The following is a 25,799-nucleotide window of genomic DNA, read 5'->3' on the forward strand; positions in this document are numbered from 1 at the left end:
TGTAGTACACATGCAGGATACATCTAATACATTAAAAAATACTCCACCAAATATGTTTCCTTGATAAATTCGTTTGAATTCAAATCTTAGAGGCAGCTAATACTTTTTAGAATAATAAATTATGCAGTGATTTCATTAATTTTATGTAATTGATGGATTAATAAATGTAAGTTGTACTTATACGACAATTGTAATCAACTTGTGCACGACTGTATACAACTCGCGAGTTGCACTAATAAATGTACAGTAGGTTTTATACGATAATGTATATAACTTGCGATAAGAAGAGGACTCATTTTAATCAATTTGTCTACAACTTTCGATAAGAAAGGGGCTCATAATCAATTTGTATACGATAATTGTATGTGCAATTTTGTACTGCTACAAGTTGCAACTTTGATCCGGCCACAAATATTATCAGTACCAAACTACTCATAAATAAATATTCGAATCAAAAGGGTGTCAATTGATTATTTCGATTGATAAAATGAAAAATCCAGGCTTAATTAGAATATAGATTGATTTTCCTCTTTGTCCTTCTGCGACCATTTGATCTCCTGCAACACCTCCAGCCAAAAATAGTTAAGCTTTTACATATTATCAGGCACAAACTGTAGTCATATGAATGCTGCAACAAAACATAAATATCATGAAACTATGAACTCACCAGTACTGGTTGTGCAGCACCATTTGATCGGTTGGAACTCGTTTCCCATCATCATTCCGATTCCAATGGTAAAGCGCGTGCGTTCTGTTTTTAATCTCCAACGTAGAATGTCCGTAGCTGGCTTCGCGAAACGCGCAGTAATTTGGCTGGGGATACTTGAAGCTGCAATGCATTGATGTTTCAGACTTTCAGTGAAATAAAAGTGCATATGAATGTTGAATGATGCATCATGATGCCTTGCAAATTTACCTCGTAGCAAGACCCCCTTTGTTTCCACCATCACCAACAGTGATGTAAACGGGAGCTGATTTGTCCGGTGCAGCATACGAAGTGCCACTTGAAACGTTGTATTTTATGTTTGAGACGCGGTACTGAGACAAGAAAGAGTCTGTTATTGCAAATTCGTTGTGTAGAAAGTTTTTTTTTTGTAGCACTTGGATAAGAGGCAAACCGATCTCTCATAAGCGTGGACGTGGCCAGCAAAGACGACATCAACTTTGTATTGGCAAAACCAGCTCTCGAACACAACTCTCATGCCTTCTCCCTCCATGAAATGAGAGTTATAGCTATTGTACATTGGGGCGTGCATCAAAACTATGAGCCATGGAGTCTTCACCCTGTCGACCCTTTCGAACTCTTCTTTTAGCCATAACCATTGAGGTGTGTATTTTACTGCAATCATGAAAATATAGGAAGATTAAGCCTTGCAAACAGAGATGGAGTTGGGAAGGCCAAGTGAGAATGATGAAAAGTAGAGATCACCGAATGGAGAATAGGTGGACAGGACGATAATATGAGCAGACGCCCGTCTCACTGCATACCAGAGGGGATTACTGCTTCCACTAGTATGATGAGGAGTAGGGTATCTGTAAACATAATTTCTGAAAGGAATAACCTCCCCCTGAACATCAGGAAAAGAAGAAGGTCACAAGCCGAGATCATCAAATCATGAACGTAGTTGTGTCTGTCCAGATCATGACTGCCACAGACCATAGCTGTATAACTATGACAGGAGAGTGCAGTGATTGGAAATAAGGTGACTGAAGGAATATTTAGAAGAACTAGCAGAGAGTGAACATAATAAACATTCTTCAGTATATTCATACAAGAAGCCAGAACCGGAATAGATGAAATCAGTAAAGAAAATACGCCAATCAGTTAAAATATCTACAATAGATTAGGAACAATTTGACAAGGCTTTGTTCCACGTTTTACCATGTAAGGGAAGTACTCTATTTCGTGGTTTCCAGCTACCCAGATCCATGGCTGATATGCTGCACTACGTTCAGCTAAACGGCCCCAAGAATCCCAGCGGACACCAACATCATGATATTTGTACCTATCAGCATAGGAAAGATCTCCAACATATAAGATAGTCTCTGCATCAAGCTGGAGGCTATGCTCGAGGGTTGAAAGAGAATTGTATGTCTGCCCAAGATCACCTGAATTGACAATAGATTGTGTAGAGTTGAGCATTTCTCGATCAACAATTTACAAGACATCTATGGATAATATCTGAAACAACTCACTCTAGAATAGTGCAAGTGCAAATATAAGTCAATGGTTGCTACCAGGGCAAACAAACATAGGTCATCACAATTTGAGATGATTAAAACTTACATGAATCCAATTATCAACCGCTACTTAAAATGTGTCAAAAGAAATACTGACCAATTATTCCAAATCTGTAAGGAGCATCTAGATCAATTGGTGGTGGTGTTCGGAACCAAAATCTTCTAGAAGAATTACCAGCTTCGACCTCATAGTAATACTTGGCGTCATACTGCAATGATTCAAAAGACCTACTTCAACTTTTTGAAGTCGGAACAAAATTTAGGGTAAGTACTTGTGTATCTGACATCTATAATATCAAGGCAAGCATGTGTATTTTCCTAGTCTAGCATCTCTGTGTCATTACTAAATATCCAACTGCCACCCGTAATTACACAACTTAATGTATAGCTACCTGAAGATCATCAAGTAGGCAGTGATGAATATATCCAGATGTATAGTTGTAGAAGGTATACTTTTGCATAACTCCCTCTGCAGTAAAATGATATTTTCCATCTGATAAGCCATACCGAACTTTGTTAGAGCCTGGCTCATCAGCTGTAATCCATGAAACGATCACAGCCTTCCCATCATAATCGCCCTGTGTGATGTGAACCTGAAGAAGGAAAGTGCTATCAGAATAGCGTAAACATGTCATGAATTTCAGCATCGACTTTTTATGCTTTTACGTACAAACTATGGAAGAATCAACTGTTTTAGGCACTAAACATTACACACAACAAATACAGAAATCCAGAGATTACCTGTTGAGGTGCATTGTAACCTTCAGGCACTGCAATAGCTTGATCGTCTAAAGCGACATCAACTGATGGCCACTCATTACGCACAAAAGCACTAGTCACACCAGCATTGCCATTGCAAATGCAGCTCAACAGCACTGATGAGAAAAGCAGCAGTTCAACCAGCATTGCTTGTTCCTGAAAACGGTCTTAATCATTTTTGCATGTGCAACAAATCCAGAAGCAGATTCTAAAACTCACCAACAAATACCGTACAAATGAAACAGCGACTATTTTTATTCGATGATCTGCTGATACAATCCCAATTCCTTCTCCAATTATAGAGTTATAGTCTTAATTAAGTAAGGATGACCTCATATTTAGAAAGTTGCATATATTCTTCAATTCAGTGTAGCTTCAATATTGCAATAAAACAATTCGCCGTAAACAAAAACGCAAAATCTTATAGATTGAAACCTCACTCTCTCACTGAATTCACATGACTCGGGCAGAAACTCCACTGATTTAATCAAGGATCACACATATTAATTCAAAAATGCACTAGTTTAGCTTCTGCGCAAGTAATTATTGATCGATTGAGATTTGAATCGGATAACATGTTTTAATTCAGAGATTAGACTCTATGAATGAATTATGAGATAAGAACGAGAATGTACACACACCTGCAATAGCTAGCTTTGAAGTGCGTTGATGATGAACTCTGTGCATTTGTGTGGTGAGGAACAGATAAATGTCAGCAGTTCACACTCCGAGGCGGGCGCAATTTAGAGGCGCACGTTAGGGAAAATGATTGAGACTGCAGAAACATCTTCCACGTGGCAAGACCATGCGGGGACATGGGAATGTTTCATCGATCCCATTATTTTTCGGCCTTCTTTCTTTCATACACATTACTTTCTCTTTACTATCTCAAAACATTTTTATTCAATTTTTCCACTCAATATCGACTTTCAGTTCAACATGTTCAATTACAATTATCCACTCAATTATATAATTACTACTCCCTCCATTCCAGTCACTCCAGTCACTGTGACCATATCTTTTAATAATACGAGATTTTAGATGGAATTGTTAAGTAGAATAAAATAAAGAGAAAAATATAATTGAATAGTTTAACGTAGAAAGAGATGAGATAGAGTTATTTTCAAAAGTAGAAACTAGAAATTTAACGTCACTTTTATTAAAACTCGTGTTATAAAGAGTGACCATACCCTTTATGGGGTGCATATAGTATTCGTCTGCTCTCTAATACACAACACACACACATATTCCATATATGTGCACAAACTTTATTATTAAATTTATTGTTGATAAATATATTTTTATAATAACTACTTGTATATTGTTATAAAGGGATGATGGAAGTAAAGAATATATGCACTTGATGGAATTTGACAAAGAAAGAGACATAGTATTGTGTTGTAATGATAGAATACTAAGATAGATGAAAGCAATTTGTGAATAAATGGAAGCTAACATTGAACCCCCAACTTCAACAAATCAGTAACTCTTCTAATAAGTACTCTATCCTAAAAGAATGTACACAACACTCATATATCCCAAACCACACCTACACACATTACCTATCAACTTCTTCTTCATCACCAAAGAATATCATCATTCTTGATGCAACTTAATTATACTGTACATTCTGCAACAATTCCTCTAACAGATCAAGCTCGACAGCGACGGTGTCAGCACATAGGGAGCGCTAGCTAGAGTGCCTCTCGGCCAGGCTAGCTCGTGCACGTCTCTAACAATGTCGAACACTGCATTAGGCTGCGCGAGTTTCAGAGCATTTCCCGACATCCTATGGAGCTCCTCCTTCTTCTCCCCGAACCACTCAGCCACTATCCTTGCAGTCTCCTTTGCGTTTCTGGTGAACACGCCTGCCCCATTCTCGACCACGTATGGCACATTGCCTTTCTCCTGTCATTGCCGAATCACCACTGAGAAATGGGAGATATTTTAAAAGAATACAAGAGACAGATGTTGGGGTTTTGTTTACTTGTCCGGGGATGTAGTCGTTGAGTATAATGGGAAGGCCTCGTATCAATGCTTCCGCGATGGTACCTGGACCGGCCTGTCAATATTCACATACACGTCGTGAGAATGTCAACTATCATGCTTGAATTCAGCATTATAAGGTAAAAGAGAGATGAATTTTGCAGTACTTTTGTGATAATGCAGTCACAAGCACCCATCCATTTCTGCATCTGCTTCTCAAAGCCTCTGATCTGAATTCAAGCAAGAATTTTGGCTCAAAAACAGTTACATTAGTTAGTTAATTAGTTAGTTAGTTAGTTAGTTACCTTGACGGGTATTTTCCACTCGAGTGATTGCAACGTGGAAGCTAGCGTCTCATTCCGACCACAGATGATGATCAGCTGGCCTATCGGCCTCTCAAGTTCTGTGTCGAACAGGGCTTCTGAGAGAGCCTTTGCTGTTTCCTTAACCGGCCCCATGCCTTCTCCGCCCCCCATCAGCAGAACAGCCGGCAACTGCAGGTCCATCTCGAGTTCTATCCTCAAATCATCCTACAATCATAAACAGGAATGTTTGAATTCAAGATCAAGAATGTGGCTTGAATTTAGCATGAGAAGGAAGCTATATTGCTATCCACCTTGGAGAAAACTGCTTGAACGAAAGAAGGTCGAATGGGCAAGCCAAAAACGCGGATTTGAGACTCTTGGAGACCATCAAGCAAAGCCCTCTTTGCCACCTCCTCCGAGGGGCAGTACAGTCTGTTCACGGATGGATGAAACCTTAACAAGGCAACGGCCTCCTGTCAGGGGATTTCGAGCACAGGTACTGAATACGTCCAAAATGAAACCTCGTTTCTTACCATGTACGATGGCAAGTGTTGAGGTCTGTGATGACTGTAGCAAAGACCACTTTCTTGTGTAGTTTTTGCCATTTGAGCACCCACAACGGGATGTGCTGCATCAGGGGATGGACACTGATGATGATATCCGGCTTGTACTCCATCAGACCGGCCTCAACCTCCCTTGAAAACAGAAATCGCGCGTATATTAGAAATGCTCCTATGAATTCCTAAATTTGAGAAGAGAAGAGACGCGACTTACTTGGCATAGAATGCAGCAATGGCAGCGAGATAGACGGAATGTATCCATTTTGGGGAGGTGCTGTGAAACGCTAGGCTCCAAAGCTGCACGTGTTTGACCATGAACTTGTACTGCCGTTCCATGTCATTCAACGGCCAGCCAGTGTACTCTTTCCACACATCCTTGATGAAAACCTTACAAACACACGGAAAAGATAAGCGCGAACAATGCTGCAAATGGATTACTATCAATTTTCTATCAGGCCTAACACTCAATAAGATCCATAATATATACTGTATGAACCAGGAAATTGCTGTGTGATCAGAACTGCGACAGCAGCGGATCAAGAACACGAGATCATCAATGTTTCAGCTTACAAATACGAAGTAAACAAGGGAGAAGGCTTCTATGGAAGACAAATGCAGCCACAATGAAAAGACACTAATTTACAATGTTCTTTCATAAAACAAGGCCTAATTGCCAAAATTTGATCTTCCAATTATGATACATAACTCTAATGTTCTTCAAAGATCCTAACCACTACAAAATTTGATTTTTCCAAATTATGACAAAATCCTCCTAAAAACATGTTTCAAAATTCAAGAAACCACCAATTTCAAACAGTGGCAGTAAACACCAAGGCTGCATTGTGATTGAGACAGCACATAACCATCAAATTAATCTGATTGAATCAACTCACCCTATATTGATCCCCGTATTCTAGCCGGAAAGCATCCTTGATGGCCTCAGCCGATGCTCGGTGGCCGCCACCAGTATCACTCATGAGAATCAGCACATTCTTGGTCCTCTCAGCACCAATCTGCTGCAGCTCCATTGTGCCATCTTCTTCTCCATATTCATGTCTACACCTCTTTTGGCTGCTCCTAACACCAAATCTATGCACCCCAACCCTCTCAAACACCTTGTTTATAGATTCCCTCGGCGAGGCAGCCTTCATCACCATATATATGCTCTATTATATCTACAAAAAGTAGTAAAAAGGGCTAATTGGATACACATTTCACATGATCACATATAAAAGAAGGAAACTTTCCAAACAGAAACTGCAAATAGCAAAATAAATGTGGCAAACCTTGGAAACAAGCCTAGATTTTGAGAACCCTTATGCAAGATTCAAACTTTACCTTAAACACAATCGAACAAAGCCAAGAACCCTAAGAAATTCAGTGAGTTGGCTTCCCAGCAGCACTTGCTGAGAGAGAGGGGGTGCTATTTTCGGTTAAATAATGAAAAGGGTGCCATTTGTGATGCTGGAATTATGCCAAAAGGGAATATTTTGGTGGGGATTATGAGCCATTAGATGAGCAAGTTGGCAGTTTTGTAGAAGAATGTTCATTGGCAGATTCGGATCTTTTTCTTAGGCTAAACAATGTTGTGTGATGAGGGGAAAGTGATTGGCTTTCAAGACATCAATACATTTTTTGACTTTCCAATTGTTGTCACACAGATGAGACTTGTCCTTTTCCTACCATTTTTTTTTCCTTTTTTTGTTCTAATTATAACAGTTTGCTTTCTTTTTCAAGAAATTTGTACTTCACTAACTAGTCACTACCATGCAAGGATATTGTTGCACTTTTAATAGAAAAAAAAATTAAATAAATAGATTTTGGGTGAATACTAGTACTATAATTTAGTGGATCCATGCATATAAAATAAACAAAATACACATGAAATAAAGCGTAAAGAGTTGTAATATTGGTCCAATTATTACTGCATTTATTTAGCTATTGTTGACCGAAGAGGAAGGGTTCATAAAATTGAAACTTTAGAATATCCTAAAACTATTGATAGATTCAAAGATTTGAAGTGACTGGCTAAATCAATTAACAAAACTGAATCCCTCCTATATTTATAGAAATCCTAGATATCGTGACAACAAATAACTCATTCGATCGTGAAGGTCTGCGTTTAATTTTGATGATAATCCAATCCTTGTATTATTATAAATGCACATAAGTTCTCTGGGTGATAAAACTGAATCCCTCCTATATTTATAGAAATCCTGGATATCGTGACAACAAATAACTCATTCGATCGTGAAGGTCTGCGTTTAATTTTGATGATAATCCAATCCTTGTATTATTATAAATGCACATAAGTTCTCTGGGTGATATTAGGATCCTCACATCTATTAGTATTGTGATAAGCTATATTATTAGACTAATAATTTACATTATTGGATGACACATGACATTAATCTAATTGTTAGATTACGAGATCGAATGGACTAACAAATATTTTATTTTTTAACAATATTTACCATATGAATATGAATATTTATAATATTGGTTCATTCATTGCAATGTATGGATTTGGCTACTCAGATTTTGGTTTGGGCATACTACACTTAATTTGGGTTTTGGTCCATAGAGAGACGTGAAGCACTGATTGAAGGCCCATACATATTATTGGGCTGACTCAGATGAAATTGGATAGGGTATAATGTAAATAAAGGTTCTTAATTCAATGACTTTAACCAATTGTTGCTATATTTTGAGCTGAATGAAAGTTTCACACTTTCACATCATTTCTGTCTGCAAAAATAGTCTTATTATTTTATATTCTCTAGTCATTAAAATTGTTCTTATTTGTTATAGTACTACCAGGTTTCTTTTTCGAACAAAGTGAAACTCATTTTCTAATAACTATATTTTAATTTTTTTTTTTTATCTCTTTTACTTCGCTAATTTTGTATTAAAACACTTACTATCAATATTAATTTTGGTGGACAAAGATAGCATATTGCCAATATAAAAGTCACATATTTATTAAATTAATACTTCATTCGTTCCACTTTCAATTACGACATTTTTTCTGCATAGAGATTTATAAAGTGAGTGTTGAGATTAAGTAGAGAAAATTGAGTGAGATGGATAGAGATAGTAAGAATAAAGTTTAATAGTACTAAAAAATGACTCAATTATTTTAGGATGACTAAAAAAAATATGACTCAACAAAAATAAACAAAGAGAGTAACACTTATAGGCTATAGCAGTTCTCATGTTCAATTTTACTACTACAAATATTTTGTGGACAAAATACTTAAACGACGTCGTTTAATAAATTTACTTAGTTGTGTCTTTATTATTTATGCATATACATATTATATTTGTAAATAAAGAAATATAGCATCTAAAAAAATTTACTATGAGACAACTAAGAAATATATTAAAAATACTAGTAATTGACTATACTATATAAAATTGCAGGATGGAAAATAATTCGTCATACTAAAAATAGAATGGGTTATTATGTTATTGGCACTGGAAAAACACTAGGGATTACAATTTTCAAAAGTGTTGTTGTGATTAAAATAAACTTGAAAATCTCAACAAATTTTGTTTGTATCATACAACTGGAAACAGAAAGCACCACCAACCAACCCAAGATTTGAACCCATTTGGTGGAAGACTGCCAATCAACCAATTACTTAATAAAATTAAATCGATTTGAGTAATACTTATTTTTATACAATTAAATTACAACCACGTAAAAGATACACAATTTAAAATCTTAGTTTCAAAGTGACATGCCTGTGATATATTGCTATCACACCTTTTATTTCCATGAAAATTATGGTTATAGAAATAAACAATAGTATATATAAATAAATAATAATAGACCGATTGGGAAAACAATTTTGAGCTTTTGATAGATACACAAGTTGGATGAATAAATTAATGATAGAGATGATTCTGTTTAGTTTGTACAGGTGGACTCGGCCCACTGTGATTTAATGATGTCTGGATTTTAGCAGCAATATTTCACGCATTTTAAGGTGATTTTATTAATTTATATTGCAACTTGACATACAGGAATTTTAGATTTATAAAATAAAATTATATTGTAAGTTCTTTGTCTGTTTATTACGCTTTATAGTAGGAGTAGTAAATAATTAATGACATGAGAATAAATAAATAGATGATTTAGACTTATAAAATAAATTTATCAGAAAGAATTAGACTTATTATTTATATTAAAATTGGTATCAGATAAATTATTGTTTTACATATATAAATTGGAAGAGATAACCAAATTCTCCTAAAAAAAGTTTTTGATTATATAAAAACCCAAAAGTTAAAATAGAAAAAACCATAATTTATACTCCTATAATTTATTCTTTAGGAGAAACCTTAATGGGATGTGTAGTTTAATTTTTATGTGTAGTCAATCAATCTTTATAATGACTTAGTGATTGTTATTTTCATTATTATTATCACTGTCATTGTTATGAAAATACTGATGGTTAACTTCATACTATAAGTTTTGTGATAAAATTAACCTATCAAATTAAATCCAAATAAAAGAGGACAAACCTGTATACATTGAAACACATTACTATGTCGTTGAAGACAAAACTATCTTACAAACTATATTCAAATAATTTATTTTTTCAAAAATAATATTATGCTACTCTCAATTTTTTCTTTTCATATATTGAAACTATAAAGCATATTGATATCTCTCAATATAGTCACTACACGTTTGTAAAATTCATATTTTTAAAATTTAATACACATGCTAGTGAAAATGAGTCGTTTATTGCGTACTAAAAGATAGGATAAATAAAATAATTTTACTTAATCTACACACAAGTAGTCTCTAAGTAAGAAGACCAACAAAGTTGTTGCTTCGATACTACACTTTCGAAATTAAAATTGCGTTCCATATCTATCTAAATCTCATGAATACAGATCTGAGAAAATATTATTATTGTGACATATAATAATAAATCTCGAAAATAAAAATTGGTTAATTAATTGAAAGCAACAGAATGTGTCCCAAAAATGGGCTCCACAGTGACCACTCAACAGCTATGATTTTATAAATTCACCTTTGGCACTTCCTTCTCACCATGAATGCGACTACTTGATAACACACCTAAACCCTAAAATTAATGTTATTAATTAATAAATTAAATTAGTTTTGGGATTAATTAATTGCCTTTTTCACCGTCGATTTATATAATTTTCGTTGATAATTCACATATTCATTGGCATTTTTAATAGAATAGTATTACATATTTCATGTGAACATCATTAGGAAGTGTTGTCCATTTTAACACTAATTTATTTTTGTTTTATACATTTTATTTTTCCTTTATTACCTCAAATATTGTTAATATTATTAATTTTATAATATGCATGAAACCAACGCTCAATTTGTTATTTTATTCAGTCATTTAAAGTTATAGGGAAAGTGAATTATAGTTTTGTAGAATGAATTATGTTAATAATAATTTTGAAGATATTTTAATTGAATATATGTATAAAATAAAGAAACAATGTTGTATAGAATAAAGCATATGTGATGTATCTATGTTATTGGGAAAATATCCGACACATGTCACCACCACGAAAAATATATTTTTCCCATATGCATTATTTTGAACTACATATTAGGTCAATATTTTTCCTCTTTTAAGCAAGCTTTTCTTTTTATAGAAAATTAGGTTAGTAGTGTTTCACCTTGTTTAAACAACAAAATTTTTCACTGATTCAACCTTATATTTATTTTTGATATATTCCGAACTTTGTACATGTTTACTTCATTTTTTGCAAAAAAAGACAGATACCGACACATCAATTTTTTAATGTGGGATAACGTTAGATAAATTTACATTATTTCAGAATAATTAAAAATAGGAGAGCTAAAAAAAAGGTCCAAAATTGAAATCATAATTAAACTATAATTGACTCTTTTTAATTTGAAAATTTTAAGCTTGACACGCGAGAGTAAAAGTATAAATTTGAAATAGAAAATAATTATGAAAAAAAACAGAATAAATAATATAGAAATATTATCTTCTCGTGAGATAAATAGTCTCTCTATCATCGAAATAGACCTCGTGAGAGCTACGAGCCTTTCAAATATTCCTATAATTCACCAATATTATCTCCTCGCAAGAAGAATAAAAACGAAAAAAGATTCAAAGTAATTTATTTTTTTAAAATATACAACTTTTTTATGTGGATGAAAGAGAAGATTCGGATAAGAATATCCTTTTAGATAAATTCGATTCCTAAAATTGTGCTTGACATATACATATTTATGGAATATAAATAATTGTGCGCTGGCTTTATTAAACGCATAGGATGCTTCTTTTTTTTATTCATGTCCAAGCACATTTATTCCATACCAACTATTTTTATTCCGAATTTATTTTAATTTACTAATATAGGGAGTAATATATTAACTAATCATCAATTGTTTATTGTTTAAATCTACATTAAATGTGTCTCAGCGTAAGCATAAGTGTAAGATACCCAATGTTTCAAAACTTCAATACAAAGGTAATCTATATTGAGTTGGGATAATATTTAATATTTACCCATTTATAAATTATATCCAAGCGTGCCGCATTTACATATTTAATAGATAGATAGGTAGGTAGTATTTAATTTTTTCATACTATCAAAGTCGTAGTTATTTATTTTCCATCTAATAGATTAACCGACTGGTAAATGGATTTTGGCGTCCCCTACTGTCACCATTGAATTATTTTCGGGTTGTTACTGAATATTTTAATTCAAGTTAATTCATCATCACTTGCATTACTTATAAGTTATAAGTTATATCCCTCAATTAAATCAAATAATTCAACATAAATATAATTAAGTTGCTTTTTAATGAAATGGCATGACCTCATATTTAAAATCTTCAGTATATTGGCTGAACTAAATGGAGTATAAATTTCTCTAAAATAATTAATCCAATTATAAATTTCAAATCACCAAATTAAATCTTTAAATTTTTTATTTACGATATTCTAAACTAAATATTCCCAATTTATATAGAAACATGCATTTGTTAACAACCTACACGTTTTCAAGCAGATCTAGTAACTAAAATCCAGCCTAAAATAATAAATGTTCTATTGTTATACTCCTATAAGAGATTCTCTGTTACTATTCACACGTTTTTAGACGAATCTAATAATTAAAGTTTAGCTTAAAGTTGTTGTGTTGTTGTCTTTTTCTCGTGATTAGTTATAACTACCTACATATTTTCGAAAGGATCTAATAACTAAAGTCTAGCTTAAAGTTATTGTGCTACTGCTGCCTTTTTCCCGTGGTTAGTTGTTACTGCCTACATATTTTCGGAAGGATCTAACAATTAAGTCTAGCTTAGTATTGTAGCGTTGTTGTATTTTTCTTGTGCTTGGTTGTTGGGTTGTTATAGACAAAGATACTACTATGGCATGTGATTTTCTATCATTATGTTAATTATATTGTTGTTTATATATTTTTTCTGTTAGTTGTGTTTTGTTTGATTGCTATTTTGTAACTGATTTTCATGCTATTCTTACTTTGTTAGTGAATTCTCTGTTGGCTTGCCGAGATATTTATCAAATTTGTATTTCATTTAATTTTATTGTTATTTTAATATACTCATAGTAATATGACAATTTATTAGCTAACAAGCCCTAGTATAGATGGAAAATGTGCAATTTGCCAATATTATATTGTTCTAAAATCCATAATAAAATGAACAAACACGATCTACACTATTTATTACACAAAAATATATGTACATGTTAACTAGTTATAGTATTTATTACACAAAAATATATGTAATGTTAACTAGTTCTAGCGTATTATGTATAGAACTATTTTGGATTGACCAATAGCAAAATAAAGAATAAAGTATAAATAGTTACTATAATGTATAAAGTGCATAATAATAATAATAATAATAATAATAATAATAATAATAATAATAATAATAATACCAATTGTAAAATAAAGAAAAAAGTTACAAACAGTATAATGTAATAAAGCATGTAACAACAATAAGATCAAGTAAAAGAAGAAAGAAAAGGCAAAGGGTGGAGAGTTAAAAGACTTAAAAATCAAATCGATTGCAGAATAATTTAAAGTAAAGTAGATGTTGATTTATATCATGCCAATTACCGGTCGATTAATTTTGATTGAAATATAAAATAGCTGCGGTTTAAATTCCTAATCATCGTGGAAAAGGGATTTGACACCTTTTAAGCATATATTCGTCGCTATTCTAATAATTAGGAAACATTGATTACCATCGCACGCGGACACATGTCGGATTAAGAATCGATATTATTGATATTTGATAAAGTTTGGTAGCTATTTCCATGAAAATAATTATTGTAATTTTGAAAATTAAAAAATAAACGTGTTTTACTAATTAAGTTGCATTTTACTATTAATAATAGTGATATATACCGCTAAAAAAAATCAATCTTTGGAATCTTCAAACATAGTTTGTGGATTAGATCATGTAAATGTTAACATTAGAATAGTTGATCGTGTATTAGTTTAATATTCTCTTTTTTATAGATCAAATCCATGCAACTAAATCTTCCCCTCAAGGTGAGACCATATCAAGAATATCTCATGTTCGACAAATTTAACGTTATTGATAGTCGACATCATATTAGTTTAATATTGTTTGTTTGGTCACTCGCTTGTCTTATAGTTTTTTGATGTGGTATGAATTTGCACTCAGCAAATTTACCCTCAAGCCGAGACCATATCAAGAACTTCGCAGGTTCAATGTCGGGTCATTATTGGTCCAACCTATAACTTTGGTCATCTTGGACCCGGCATCAAAACTAGGTCATTCCGGACCTGGATCAAATTTGGGCTCTAATAGTATTATAATCACCACTCATATACTATTAATTTGATGTTGTTTGTTTTGAACTAATCTCACGCAGAGGTGTGGTCAAGAGATGTAAACTCTTTAACTAACCTCACTAATTCATCAATACCTAATATTCATGATTGAAATATAGATTATTGGTGATTTAAGACATGAGATCTGGCATGGACGTTAACCAGTAAACAGAAAAGGGAAGGCATTGCTTTTATTATTGTTTCCTATTTTGATTGTAGAATATAAAGATTACATAATTATTCCTAGACACTCATTTTTAGAGAAGAAAGGATATGATGATTTTACAAAGATATGACTCCACGCATTTAGGTGTACTAAGAATAAAAAGGTTCTTAGATTCTATTTTAGGTTCTAGAAGGTGCAATAAGAGAGTTATAATGAAATGAATATGTTTCTAAAAACTTTATAGTATTTTATAATATGGTATGTGGAGCATACCGAATAAGGCTAATAATATAATGTAGCTCTTTGCCTTTTTTTTCCCTTTCTTTTTCTCTTTTTCTTTTTCTTTAATTATATTTACGAGCAATTGCATGAAAACATGAAATAAATTTTATACACAATCACTTGCACATAACAATTGTGCGATTTCCTTTAAAAAAAAAAAACCACGGATTTTTTATGTAAAAAAAGGCTAGTTCTACTAAAGATAGCGTGAGTAAGAATTTAACAAGCTAGTCGCGAATGACGTGCCATAAAAGAATAATAAACAACAACGAAGACAAATACTCATTACAAATTTTAAGCAGACTGAGAAGAACCTTTGGTAACGCATAAACACTAACACGGAAAACAAAGAAAAATGTTAACAAATACAATACTCGGCAGCAATCCAATCCAATCCAAGGTAAGACTCGCACCTCCCAAAAACGTAGAGAGAGATGAACATATATATGAAGTTGCGTTCACCAAGCTATGTTGCCCTCACTCATATGCAAAGAAAGTCGAAGCAGTAAGTTATCTTATCATCGATCTTGTAGAATTTTTTCTTAAATTTGCGGCAATTAGTTACGTTTTTTAAGGAATTTACACCATTTCATAAATGAAAATCTAAATAGCAATATTGACATTCTCTAAGAAAATTATTAATAAATATTATACTTTTTTATTATATTTTTTTCAGATATAGATTTTGTAAAAAAATTTAACTATTAATAACTAATGAAAATATCAAGCAACTTAGCCTGCTTCTAAGTAATTTTGATGAAAATATTGAGTGAAAATAAATAAATAGCCATAATTTCTATTTAGAATTTATGGGAGAAGATAAGTGTGTATAAATATTCTTAATTAATTTTATTAATTTATTTAATAATGTTATGGATACTTATTAAAATAACCTTGTTAGTTTCAGCATTATTTAGCTACTCCAAAAGAAAAATCCACTCCAAATTAATTGAGTCGATACAATCAATTTAAAATTAGTTTCTGAATAACCTTATCAATACCCTAAGCCATAATTTTTTGGTAGTAGTACTTCATTACTTCTTAATTTCTATCCATGTGTGTGTAGCATTAGCGATTTATTCACTTTCAACTTCCCCATATTCATACTTTATCATACTTCCTTAGTTATAATATTCAATAAACCATACTCTATGTAAATGTATTTTATTCAATAAAATCAAATTAATTAATACCGAAGACGAATTTTAAAAATAATAATAACATTAATAAAAATTTTAAGTGATAAAAATAACGGCGGTGTGCACATAAATATTTTTAAAATTATTATTTTTTTCAAAATGCAAGAAACAAACATTGAAACAACTGTGAAATAAAAAAACAGTAGAGAAGGAAAAATAAAAAAGAAAAAGGAAAATAAAAAAGAAAAATCCGGTGAATATAATCTGTAAAAAAAATCAATACTAGCACCAGATATATGTGATGAAATACTTACTTACGTTTGCGGTATTTTTACAATACTTCCAAATAATTTTGTTATTTTTCATTTTTTGTATCTTAAAGGGGTTTGAGGTATTTTTATAATACTTCCAGATTTTTTTGTCATTTTTCATTATTTTCTTAAAACACACTTTAACTTTATTTATTTCTTAATACCCTATTTCCTCTTTCTCAATGGAATATTCATATGTTTGTTAAATGTTATTAGATTTTTATTTGAAACACGATCATATTTCAGGTCACTATAATTTTAGTTCAAAGTCTATACAAAAACACTACTCCATTATACTATAATCGAATTAGATTGTTCATTCAAACAATACTATTATCATAAAAATAAACGTGTATTGCCACAATTAAAATCAAATGTCAAAAATTTAGTTCAGATTATTGCTCTCAATATTTTAGATGAATATTTTTTTACAATATGATTTAGTAAATAATAAAAGCAATCTAATGAGGCCAAAGTCCCTCCAAATCTCACCCTTTATCTATTTCCCTCACTCATAAATTACACTCTCTCTTCCCTCATCTTCTCTCCTCACACTCTTCTTCTCCACCAGATTTTCCTCCCCTTTTCTCCGCAGAGATGGTTGAGTCCACTCTCCTCCCAGATCTCGCCACTCAGGTCATCATCCCTCTCTGCGCCATAGTCGGCATCGCCTTCGCCCTCGTCCAATGGCTCCTCGTCTCCAAGGTCAAGGTCTCCACCGACAAATCCCACTCCGACTCCAAAAACGGCTTCGCCGAGCCCCTCATCGAGGAGGAGGACGGCGTCTCCGAGCACGCCGTCGTCCAGAAGTGCGCCGAAATCCAAGCCGCCATCTCTGAAGGTCCTCAATTTCACCATTTCTCCCAATTTTTATTCACTACTGCGCTTCTTCGACCTTCGAATCGTGCTTTCGCCTTGTGTTTTGCTGAATTTCACCTCAGATCTTTCAATTTTCGCTTATTTCTTATTCTGATTTTGTTTCCTGTGTTCAAGGAGGAGATATTTTGCGCTAGATTGCGTCAATTCTACCTTATCTTAGGATTCTATTTTTGCGATTAAAAAAATCTGCTCTGATTTTCCGTTCCGGTCGGCGTTCATAACATTTGATTGATTAAAAAATTGGCGTTGCGTGAGATGTGGGATCTCAAAAAGATCTCTTTTTCTCGCCCATATTAATTTTCAATTGTGACTGTTTACTCAGCTGATTTATTTAATGACACGTGTAACGGAGACTTCGGAATTTAGTTGTAGTTGGTGTGATTAATTATGCATTCACCATAGTTGAATTACATACTTAAATTGCACATACTTTTCTGGTTGGTGTGGAGTGTGGTATAAGCTAGAAGCTATTTAGTATAAATACATCACATGGGGGGATATTTTTTTTTGTACAGTAACTTTTTTGTGGTGCCACTATGAAAAAGAATGACATTATGTTTTTGTTTGTTTCATCTGTATTTTGCTTAATCATTGTGTGGCCTCCCTATCTGTATAATGATTGTGTATATGAGTGGAGGCATGAATGCAATAGTGAAATTGGTAGGATCGAGCTTTGTGCTCGACTATCTTGATGGTGGGTCAAATATGGAACCGTGATAAAATGGAAGGTGCTTTCATGTACTATTTTGCACCAAATTAATTTTGATATGTGTAATACTTTTCAACAAGTATTTGAAAATTCTTTCTTAAATTATCTCGGTATTGATTCCTCGGGCCACATTTTTTGCAATTAAAATTTTAACATGTAAATTATCAGCTAAAGGTTTTTTTTATTTCCCTCTTGAATGACTAATTTCCTTTCCAATTCATTAATGTATTATATATTATATTATTTCATTTCCCCCATTAAATTTACTTGTATAATTTTTCCCATTAAAGTTTTTATTTCCCTTTGAAATTACTGAAAATTCACTTTTATGTAGTTATGGATTTATTTGAGATAGCCTTTAAGGTTCTACGGTATCTTCTAAAATATTTGTATTTGTATAACAACATTTGTTAATTGTTTCTTTTTTAATTATTTTGTACGAAATTTATTCCACCCTTTTTTGTTTACACACAAAGTTGCATAAAATTTGATTCCATTACTGAAAAGATAGAGCTTATATTGACCAAACAATTCAACAATTTATTTGAAAATGACCTGACATTTGGTATTCTCTGAAAAAATATTATACTGTAGCATCTTCTAGAAAGCTTGACAAAATAAATTCAACAACTTATTAGCTTTAGAAGGAGAACTCATAGGCATGCTCAGTACGTTATATGCATCAGCATTGCTTCTAGTAGTTTCTCTTTTTAGGTATCAAGATGCAGTCTTGTTATAAAATTACTAAGTAATTTCTTTGAAGCATAAACAGTAATATAGAAATTTACAATGTTTAATACATTGTTCTTAATACCTTCAATGTGTTCAATGGGGGCAATAAGTTGGGTAACTGATGCATGTTATAAACTCTTGATCTTGTTAGTTTCCATTTTTTGTTGTCCCTGAATCCTTAAAAGTTAAGCTGGGCGAAGATCAATGTTATTGCTAATTATGTTATTAAAGTTTGAATACTTAATTGTTCAGCATTCTTGAATATGTCTGTCCTCATTTGGGGTGAGCTAATTCTGATGCATAGATGCTATTTCACAGGTGCAACATCGTTTCTATTTACCGAGTACCAGTATGTTGGTATCTTCATGGTTGCTTTTGCTATCTTGATTTTCCTCTTCCTCGGCTCTGTGGAAGGATTCAGTACAGCGGCTAAAGCTTGCACCTTTGATGCCACCAAGTTATGCAAGCCTGCTCTTGCCTCAGCTATCTTTAGCACTGTAGCTTTCCTTCTTGGTGCAATAACTTCTTTAATTTCGGGGTTCCTGGGAATGAAAATTGCCACCTATGCCAATGCTAGAACTACTTTAGAGGCTAGGAAAGGTGTGGGGAAAGCTTTCATTGTTGCTTTTAGATCTGGTGCAGTGATGGGTTTCCTCCTTGCCGCAAGTGGTCTACTGGTTTTGTTTATTGCAATCAACCTCTTCAAGCTGTACTTTGGTGATGACTGGGAAGGCCTATTTGAGGCTATAACTGGTTATGGACTTGGTGGTTCTTCAATGGCTTTGTTTGGCAGAGTTGCTGGTGGAATTTACACGAAAGCTGCTGATGTAGGGGCAGATCTTGTTGGCAAGGTGGAAAGGAACATTCCAGAAGATGATCCCCGAAACCCTGCAGTAAGATGACATCAAAATGAAATTTGTTAAATTATTTTTATTATAGTATCTTTTACTTATATTTTCAAAATGTTCAGGTTATTGCAGACAATGTTGGTGACAATGTCGGGGATATTGCCGGTATGGGGTCCGATCTATTTGGCTCATATGCAGAATCTTCCTGTGCGGCACTTGTTGTTGCTTCCATCTCATCTTTTGGGATTAACCATGAGTTTACTGCCATGCTATACCCTCTGCTAGTCAGCTCTGTTGGAATCCTTGTTTGTTTGCTCACCACATTATTTGCAACTGATTTCTTTGAGGTCAAGGCTGTCAAAGAAATTGAGCCAGCACTCAAAAAGCAACTTATAATCTCCACAGCATTGATGACTCTTGGAGTAGGCTTGGTCAGCTGGATCGCCCTTCCGTCCTCTTTCACAATATTTGATTTTGGATCACAGAAAGATGTTAAGAGCTGGTAAGTTAGATATCTGGTTTTCACTTGCTTATTATCGTTTGCGATTGTTGATCTGAATCTTATAAGTTAAGTAAACACTAAATTTTTTTCAGTCACTTTTCTATAAAGATAAATGCCTACATATGTATATATATACATTTATATCATTGTCTTGAGCGTATTCCCTCAAATTTTTGAACCAGCGTGAAACTCATATGACTGCAGGCAATTATTCCTATGCGTTTGTGTTGGTTTATGGGCTGGCCTTATCATTGGTTTTGTCACAGAATACTATACCAGCAATGCTTACAGGTATCTTTACAGAATGATTTGTCTAGTTATGGCAAAACTTTTGAATATATATGATTGTGACTTCATTTTTCTCCTTATTTTCAGCCCAGTACAGGATGTTGCTGATTCATGCCGTACAGGAGCAGCTACCAATGTCATCTTTGGCCTTGCATTGGGATACAAATCTGTTATAATTCCAATTTTTGCCATAGCCGTTAGCATTTTTGTCAGTTTTAGCTTTGCTGCTATGTATGGAATTGCAGTTGCTGCTCTTGGAATGCTGAGCACTATAGCTACTGGTCTGGCTATTGATGCTTATGGACCAATCAGTGACAATGCTGGAGGTATCGCTGAGATGGCAGGCATGAGCCACAAAGTCCGAGAGAGGACTGATGCCCTTGATGCTGCAGGAAACACCACGGCCGCTATCGGAAAGGTGATTACATTCCACTCTATGTCTCAATGAAATGATTACTTTTAAGTTAAACCACTCCCACATGCATATTTGACATATATTACAGTTTGCTGCATTTGCAAATTTTTATTTTATTTTTGCACTATCATCTTTAATGAGCATGCGACAGATATGCAACTTTGTATCACTGGTTTTTGTTTCATTTATTCATTAGAACTGCTGCAACATTTTGTCGACTTAAACGCCATTTAGGGCCCTTCTTGTAGGTAAGCTGTCTTACCCTTTTTCTTGCCTCTCCCCAAAACTGGTTAAACTAGCACAATATCTTTTGAGGTTAATAAAGTTCTTTTCAACAATTTCTGGGCTTTGTTCATGACCTAATTTGTCATCAACACGCATAGTTCACTATATTGCTCTTATATTTAACAGTGCATTCATGCTTATGCTTGTGTTCTCAGGGATTTGCCATTGGATCTGCTGCTCTTGTGTCTCTTGCCCTCTTTGGTGCATTTGTAAGCCGTGCCGCAATATCAACCGTAGATGTCCTAACTCCTAAAGTATTCATCGGATTGCTGGTTGGTGCTATGCTTCCTTACTGGTTCTCGGCCATGACGATGAAGAGTGTGGGCAGTGCAGCTCTAAAGATGGTTGAAGAAGTGCGCCGACAATTCAACACCATTCCCGGTATCATGGAGGGAACTGCTAAGCCTGACTATGCAACTTGTGTCAAGATCTCCACTGATGCATCTATCAAGGAGATGATCCCCCCTGGTGCTCTTGTCATGCTTACACCCCTCATCGTTGGCACTCTTTTCGGTGTCGAAACTCTCTCTGGAGTCCTTGCTGGATCCCTCGTCTCCGGTGTCCAAGTAATGCCACTAAACGTTCTTATAATATTCTATTCCAATGTTTATATAATGCAACACTAATCGTCTCCCATCTACACAACGCAGATTGCCATCTCCGCATCCAACACAGGCGGAGCTTGGGACAATGCCAAGAAATACATCGAGGTATAACTCTGACAACTTCTTTCATTTCGATGCAATTAAATTTTCATGAACTAGTAAATTTGAATGAAAGGTTGACTGACGATGATGTTGATGATGGCAGGCTGGTGTATCTGACCATGCACGCTCACTCGGTCCCAAGGGATCAGACGCGCACAAGGCAGCTGTGATCGGGGACACTGTGGGGGATCCCCTCAAGGATACATCCGGGCCATCGCTGAACATCCTGATCAAGCTGATGGCTGTGGAGTCGCTGGTGTTTGCCCCCTTCTTTGCTGCCCATGGTGGTTTGCTCTTCAAGCTTTTCTAAACTAAGCAGAGAGAGACATGGAAGAAGGCCTCTCCCCCCATTTTGTAATCTCATGTTGAAACTATGATGATATAATACTTATTTATTCTCTGCTTGGGGGCTCTGCTCTCTTCTATTAGGAGATTTTTCCCATTAATCTTGTCATATCACCTCTACATATTCTTTCACTATTACTGAAGGACCTCTCTAAATCCTCTTTTGCCTATTTTGGATTTTATTTTTTGCTACTCAGTTTTCCTCTCTTTTTCTTCCCAAGTTACTGTGTGTATTCATTACTCTGAGTCTTGAAGAAGCATAAATTAGTGGTTTTAACTAATTGGTCGAGATTTCTAGTGTCTTTTCAACTTACCTATATTCCTTATGACAAATACATAATGAGCTTGTCCATTTTAAGGTTTAACTGTGGTTTTTATATCTTGTTAGTCACGATTCATTATTATATTTTGTTTTAACTTAACCAATGAACATTCGTTTGAAAATAAATACATAGATGCTTTCTAAAAAGTGAACATTTGCTTGAGAATACATAATTGCCTTTCTAAAGGAAAAAAAAGAAAGTAATAGTGTTAAATGAGGTTTAATGGAACGTACTCCCTCTGTTTTTTCATAGTTAAGACGAAATTTTTCGGCACGGAGTTTTAGAAATGAATATTGAGTGTGTTAAATAAATAGATAAAAAAGTAAGAGAAAAGAAAAAGGTAGAGAAAATAAAGTATAAAGTGAATAAAGTAGAGAGAGTAAAGTAAGAGAGAAGAAAAAGTTACTATATAAGGAAACGACTCAACTATGAAGAAACTTCCCGAAATAATAAACTGACTCAATCATGAAGAAAAGGAGAGAGTATCAATTATGAAATATTTAGACTTAAAATTTTTTATACTAAATTATCTCCACCTTTTTCAGTATTTATTTTTAATTTTTTAAAATTCATACTAAACTCCATTGGAACTCCTAAAATGGAAAAAAGGAATAACTCATTATATCGGGAAGTTTTACTTTTACAGCAATGATTGAGCACAGCTAAAAATAAATGAAATCAACAACTATTCAACGCTAAAAATTGAACTGAATAAAATCTCAGCCCTCAACTGTGGAACAAATCGCCGCAGCTAAATCGAAGCGCCTCCGCCGCCTTGCACCGCCACACCCTTGCGCCGGCCACGCTCACCTCTCCTTGCATTCCTTTTTCAATCATTGAAACTAACGCCACAAGTCACCGCCCATGATTTCGTCCATATCAATCCAGTCAACTCCCGCCGCGCAATCCGCAATCGCCGGAACCTCGCGCCTCCTCCACCGCAATGTCCACCTCTTCTCGCCTCTCCAGCATCCCCACCGCCGCCATCACCACCATTCCCGCTGCCGGAGCCTCCGCGTCCGCGCAATCGACGCCGCGCAGCCCTACGACTTGGAGGCGCGCCTCGTCATGCGCCTGAATCAGTCCACCAGGCTCAAAATCGCCATCATAGGGTTCGGAAACTTCGGCCAATTCCTCGCCAAGGCGTTCGTCCGCCAGGGCCACATAGTCTACGCGCACTCGCGCTCTAATCACCTCTTGGCTGCCGAGTCGATCGGCGCCGCTTTCGTCTCTGATCCGCACGATCTCTGCGAGCTGCACCCTGACGTCATGGTGATCTGCACCTCCATCATCTCGACCGAATCCGTGCTCCGATCGATTCCCCTCCAGCGCCTGAGACGGAATACTCTGTTTGTCGACGTTTTATCCGTCAAGGAATTCCCCAAAAACATTTTCCTCCAAGTTCTCCCGCCTCATTTCGATATTCTCTGCACGCACCCGATGTTTGGACCGGAGAGTGGGAAGCACAGTTGGAAGAATTTGCCGTTTGTGTTTGATAAGGTGAGAATTGGGGGTGAGGATTCGCGCCAGGCTAGGGTTGAGAATTTCCTGGACATTTTCAGGAATGAGGGGTGTAGGATGGTGGAGATGAGCTGCGAGGAGCATGATAAGTACGCGGCTGGGACGCAGTTCATCACACACACGACGGGGAGGATACTCGAGAAGCTGCAGTTGGAGAGCACGCCGATCAACACAAAGGGATATGAAACATTGTTGGATTTGGTGGAGAATACGTCCGGTGATAGTTTTGATCTGTATTACGGGCTTTTCATGTACAATGAGAACGCGATGGAGCAGTTGGAGCGGCTGGATTTGGCATTTGAGGCATTGAAGAAGGAGTTGTTTGGACTCTTGCATGAGGTTTTGAGGAAGCAGTTGTTTGGGAAGTCGGAGGAGGGAGCTGTGAGGACGGTGCTGGAGAAGCTGCCCAAGAAGGCGAGCCGGTTACTGCCCCCTGGTGCGCCTCAATAGGAGACTGGGCAATAAGGAAAGCGTGGGTGGTTTCTTTTGGTTTAGGTATTCCTATTTCTCAAGGCCATATTTTCAACTAAAAGTATTCATAAGCTTTGTTTGGTGCTTGATTGGTGGATTTTTTTTGTAAGTTGTCAGTTTTGTCCTGTCCATTGTTGTTATTTGTAACATTCAAAGACCAAATGTTAGAAATGTGAAGTTCCTAAATGTGTGTGCCTAGAAAGGTGGATCAATAATCTAAATGCTTTTGTTCCTTATATCAACAAGGGAAACATTTGTTTAGTTTGAATATAATTTGAATTTGGTACTGTATTTTGAATTTTCCTTCATGTGCCTCCAAATTGTCTCTCTTGGATACCATGGGATAGGAAAGAGCTATGCATCAATGCATGACTGGTCACAAATGCTTCAAGGCTGGAAGGGACATCTCTTCTAAATTGATGAAGTTTGTTCATTTTTAGTATAGTGTAAATTTGATTTTTTTTGCATGAAACTCCATTCCTGTCTCTCTTGGGTACCCAAGTGAGCATGATGCTAGAAGGTTGGTAGGGGCATCTATCCGAGATTGATGAAGCATGTTTCTGTTATTTATTACTTCTATGCCTGTAGCATTTGTGGTGAAGTGAATAATCTATTTCCATGGAGTATATATTATGAATGCTTCATGTTGTGTGTGTCAGTGTGTGTAAATATTAACTGATACCGGAGCAACAAATATCCTCTTGTAATGTAAAGATACTAGCATCTGCTTGGTATGTTCTGTTGAACATCGGCTCTCATGGAATAGACCAACACCACATGAGACATTATTCCTTATTCTCAATAGGAGTATTGGATCTGCAATAAATGCACATTAACGAGACTTCAATCTTCTCTAACTTACTGCTGAACTTCTTAGTGTTTTATGCTATTCTAATCAGCTGAAGAAAATAGCCGTTGATGTGTTAAAAATGTCAAGTAATGATCTTTCTGGCCATATGCTTATTTCTGTGAGTGGACTCTAGTTGTAATAGCAAGATCATTTACTTTGCTGCACTTCTTTATTGTAATGCTTCAGACCCTGCTAATTGTACTATGGAGCAATAGCTCATCTGAGTCCTGGAAGTTTACCAGCTAGAGAATGGTTCATTTGTTCTTAAAGTCTTTTCATCATTCATTGTGTTTGTTCCCTGTTT

At 34.9% G+C, this 25,799-nt stretch overlaps 2 protein-coding genes and 1 pseudogene across 3 annotated transcripts; 1 reads left to right on the top strand and 2 right to left on the bottom strand.

Moving 5' to 3' along the window:
- Positions 1-317: 317 nt before the first annotated feature.
- LOC125194426 (bifunctional purple acid phosphatase 26-like) lies at positions 318-3,744 on the bottom strand. 2 transcript variants are annotated; one of them, XM_048092628.1, is made up of 10 exons: positions 3,642-3,744; positions 2,983-3,156; positions 2,634-2,834; positions 2,339-2,450; positions 1,883-2,109; positions 1,430-1,568; positions 1,119-1,339; positions 917-1,038; positions 668-829; positions 318-566 (listed from the first exon to the last, which is right to left on the bottom strand). In XM_048092628.1, the coding sequence occupies exons 2-10, from the start codon at positions 3,145-3,147 to the stop codon at positions 503-505; spliced, it is 1,413 nt and encodes a 470-aa protein (XP_047948585.1). In that variant the 5' UTR covers positions 3,148-3,156; positions 3,642-3,744; the 3' UTR covers positions 318-502. The 2 variants fall into 2 exon arrangements, with proteins under 2 accessions (XP_047948585.1, XP_047948586.1); XM_048092629.1 differs by having other exon boundaries at positions 318-557; positions 3,642-3,743.
- Positions 3,745-4,393: 649 nt separating this feature from the next.
- LOC125194428 (monogalactosyldiacylglycerol synthase 2, chloroplastic-like) lies at positions 4,394-7,419 on the bottom strand. Its single transcript, XM_048092630.1, has 9 exons — positions 7,190-7,419; positions 6,745-7,026; positions 6,066-6,238; positions 5,825-5,986; positions 5,603-5,744; positions 5,292-5,516; positions 5,154-5,216; positions 4,988-5,062; positions 4,394-4,908 (listed from the first exon to the last, which is right to left on the bottom strand). Exons 2-9 carry the CDS (start codon positions 7,006-7,008, stop codon positions 4,645-4,647), a joined length of 1,368 nt encoding a protein of 455 aa, XP_047948587.1. The 5' UTR covers positions 7,009-7,026; positions 7,190-7,419; the 3' UTR covers positions 4,394-4,644.
- Positions 7,420-17,119: 9,700 nt separating this feature from the next.
- On the top strand, positions 17,120-24,936 carry LOC125193191 (annotated as a pseudogene).
- Positions 24,937-25,799: the final 863 nt, after the last annotated feature.

The sequence above is a fragment of the Salvia hispanica genome, chromosome 6 (assembly GCF_023119035.1).
Source record: "Salvia hispanica cultivar TCC Black 2014 chromosome 6, UniMelb_Shisp_WGS_1.0, whole genome shotgun sequence".
NCBI lineage: Eukaryota > Viridiplantae > Streptophyta > Magnoliopsida > Lamiales > Lamiaceae > Salvia > Salvia hispanica.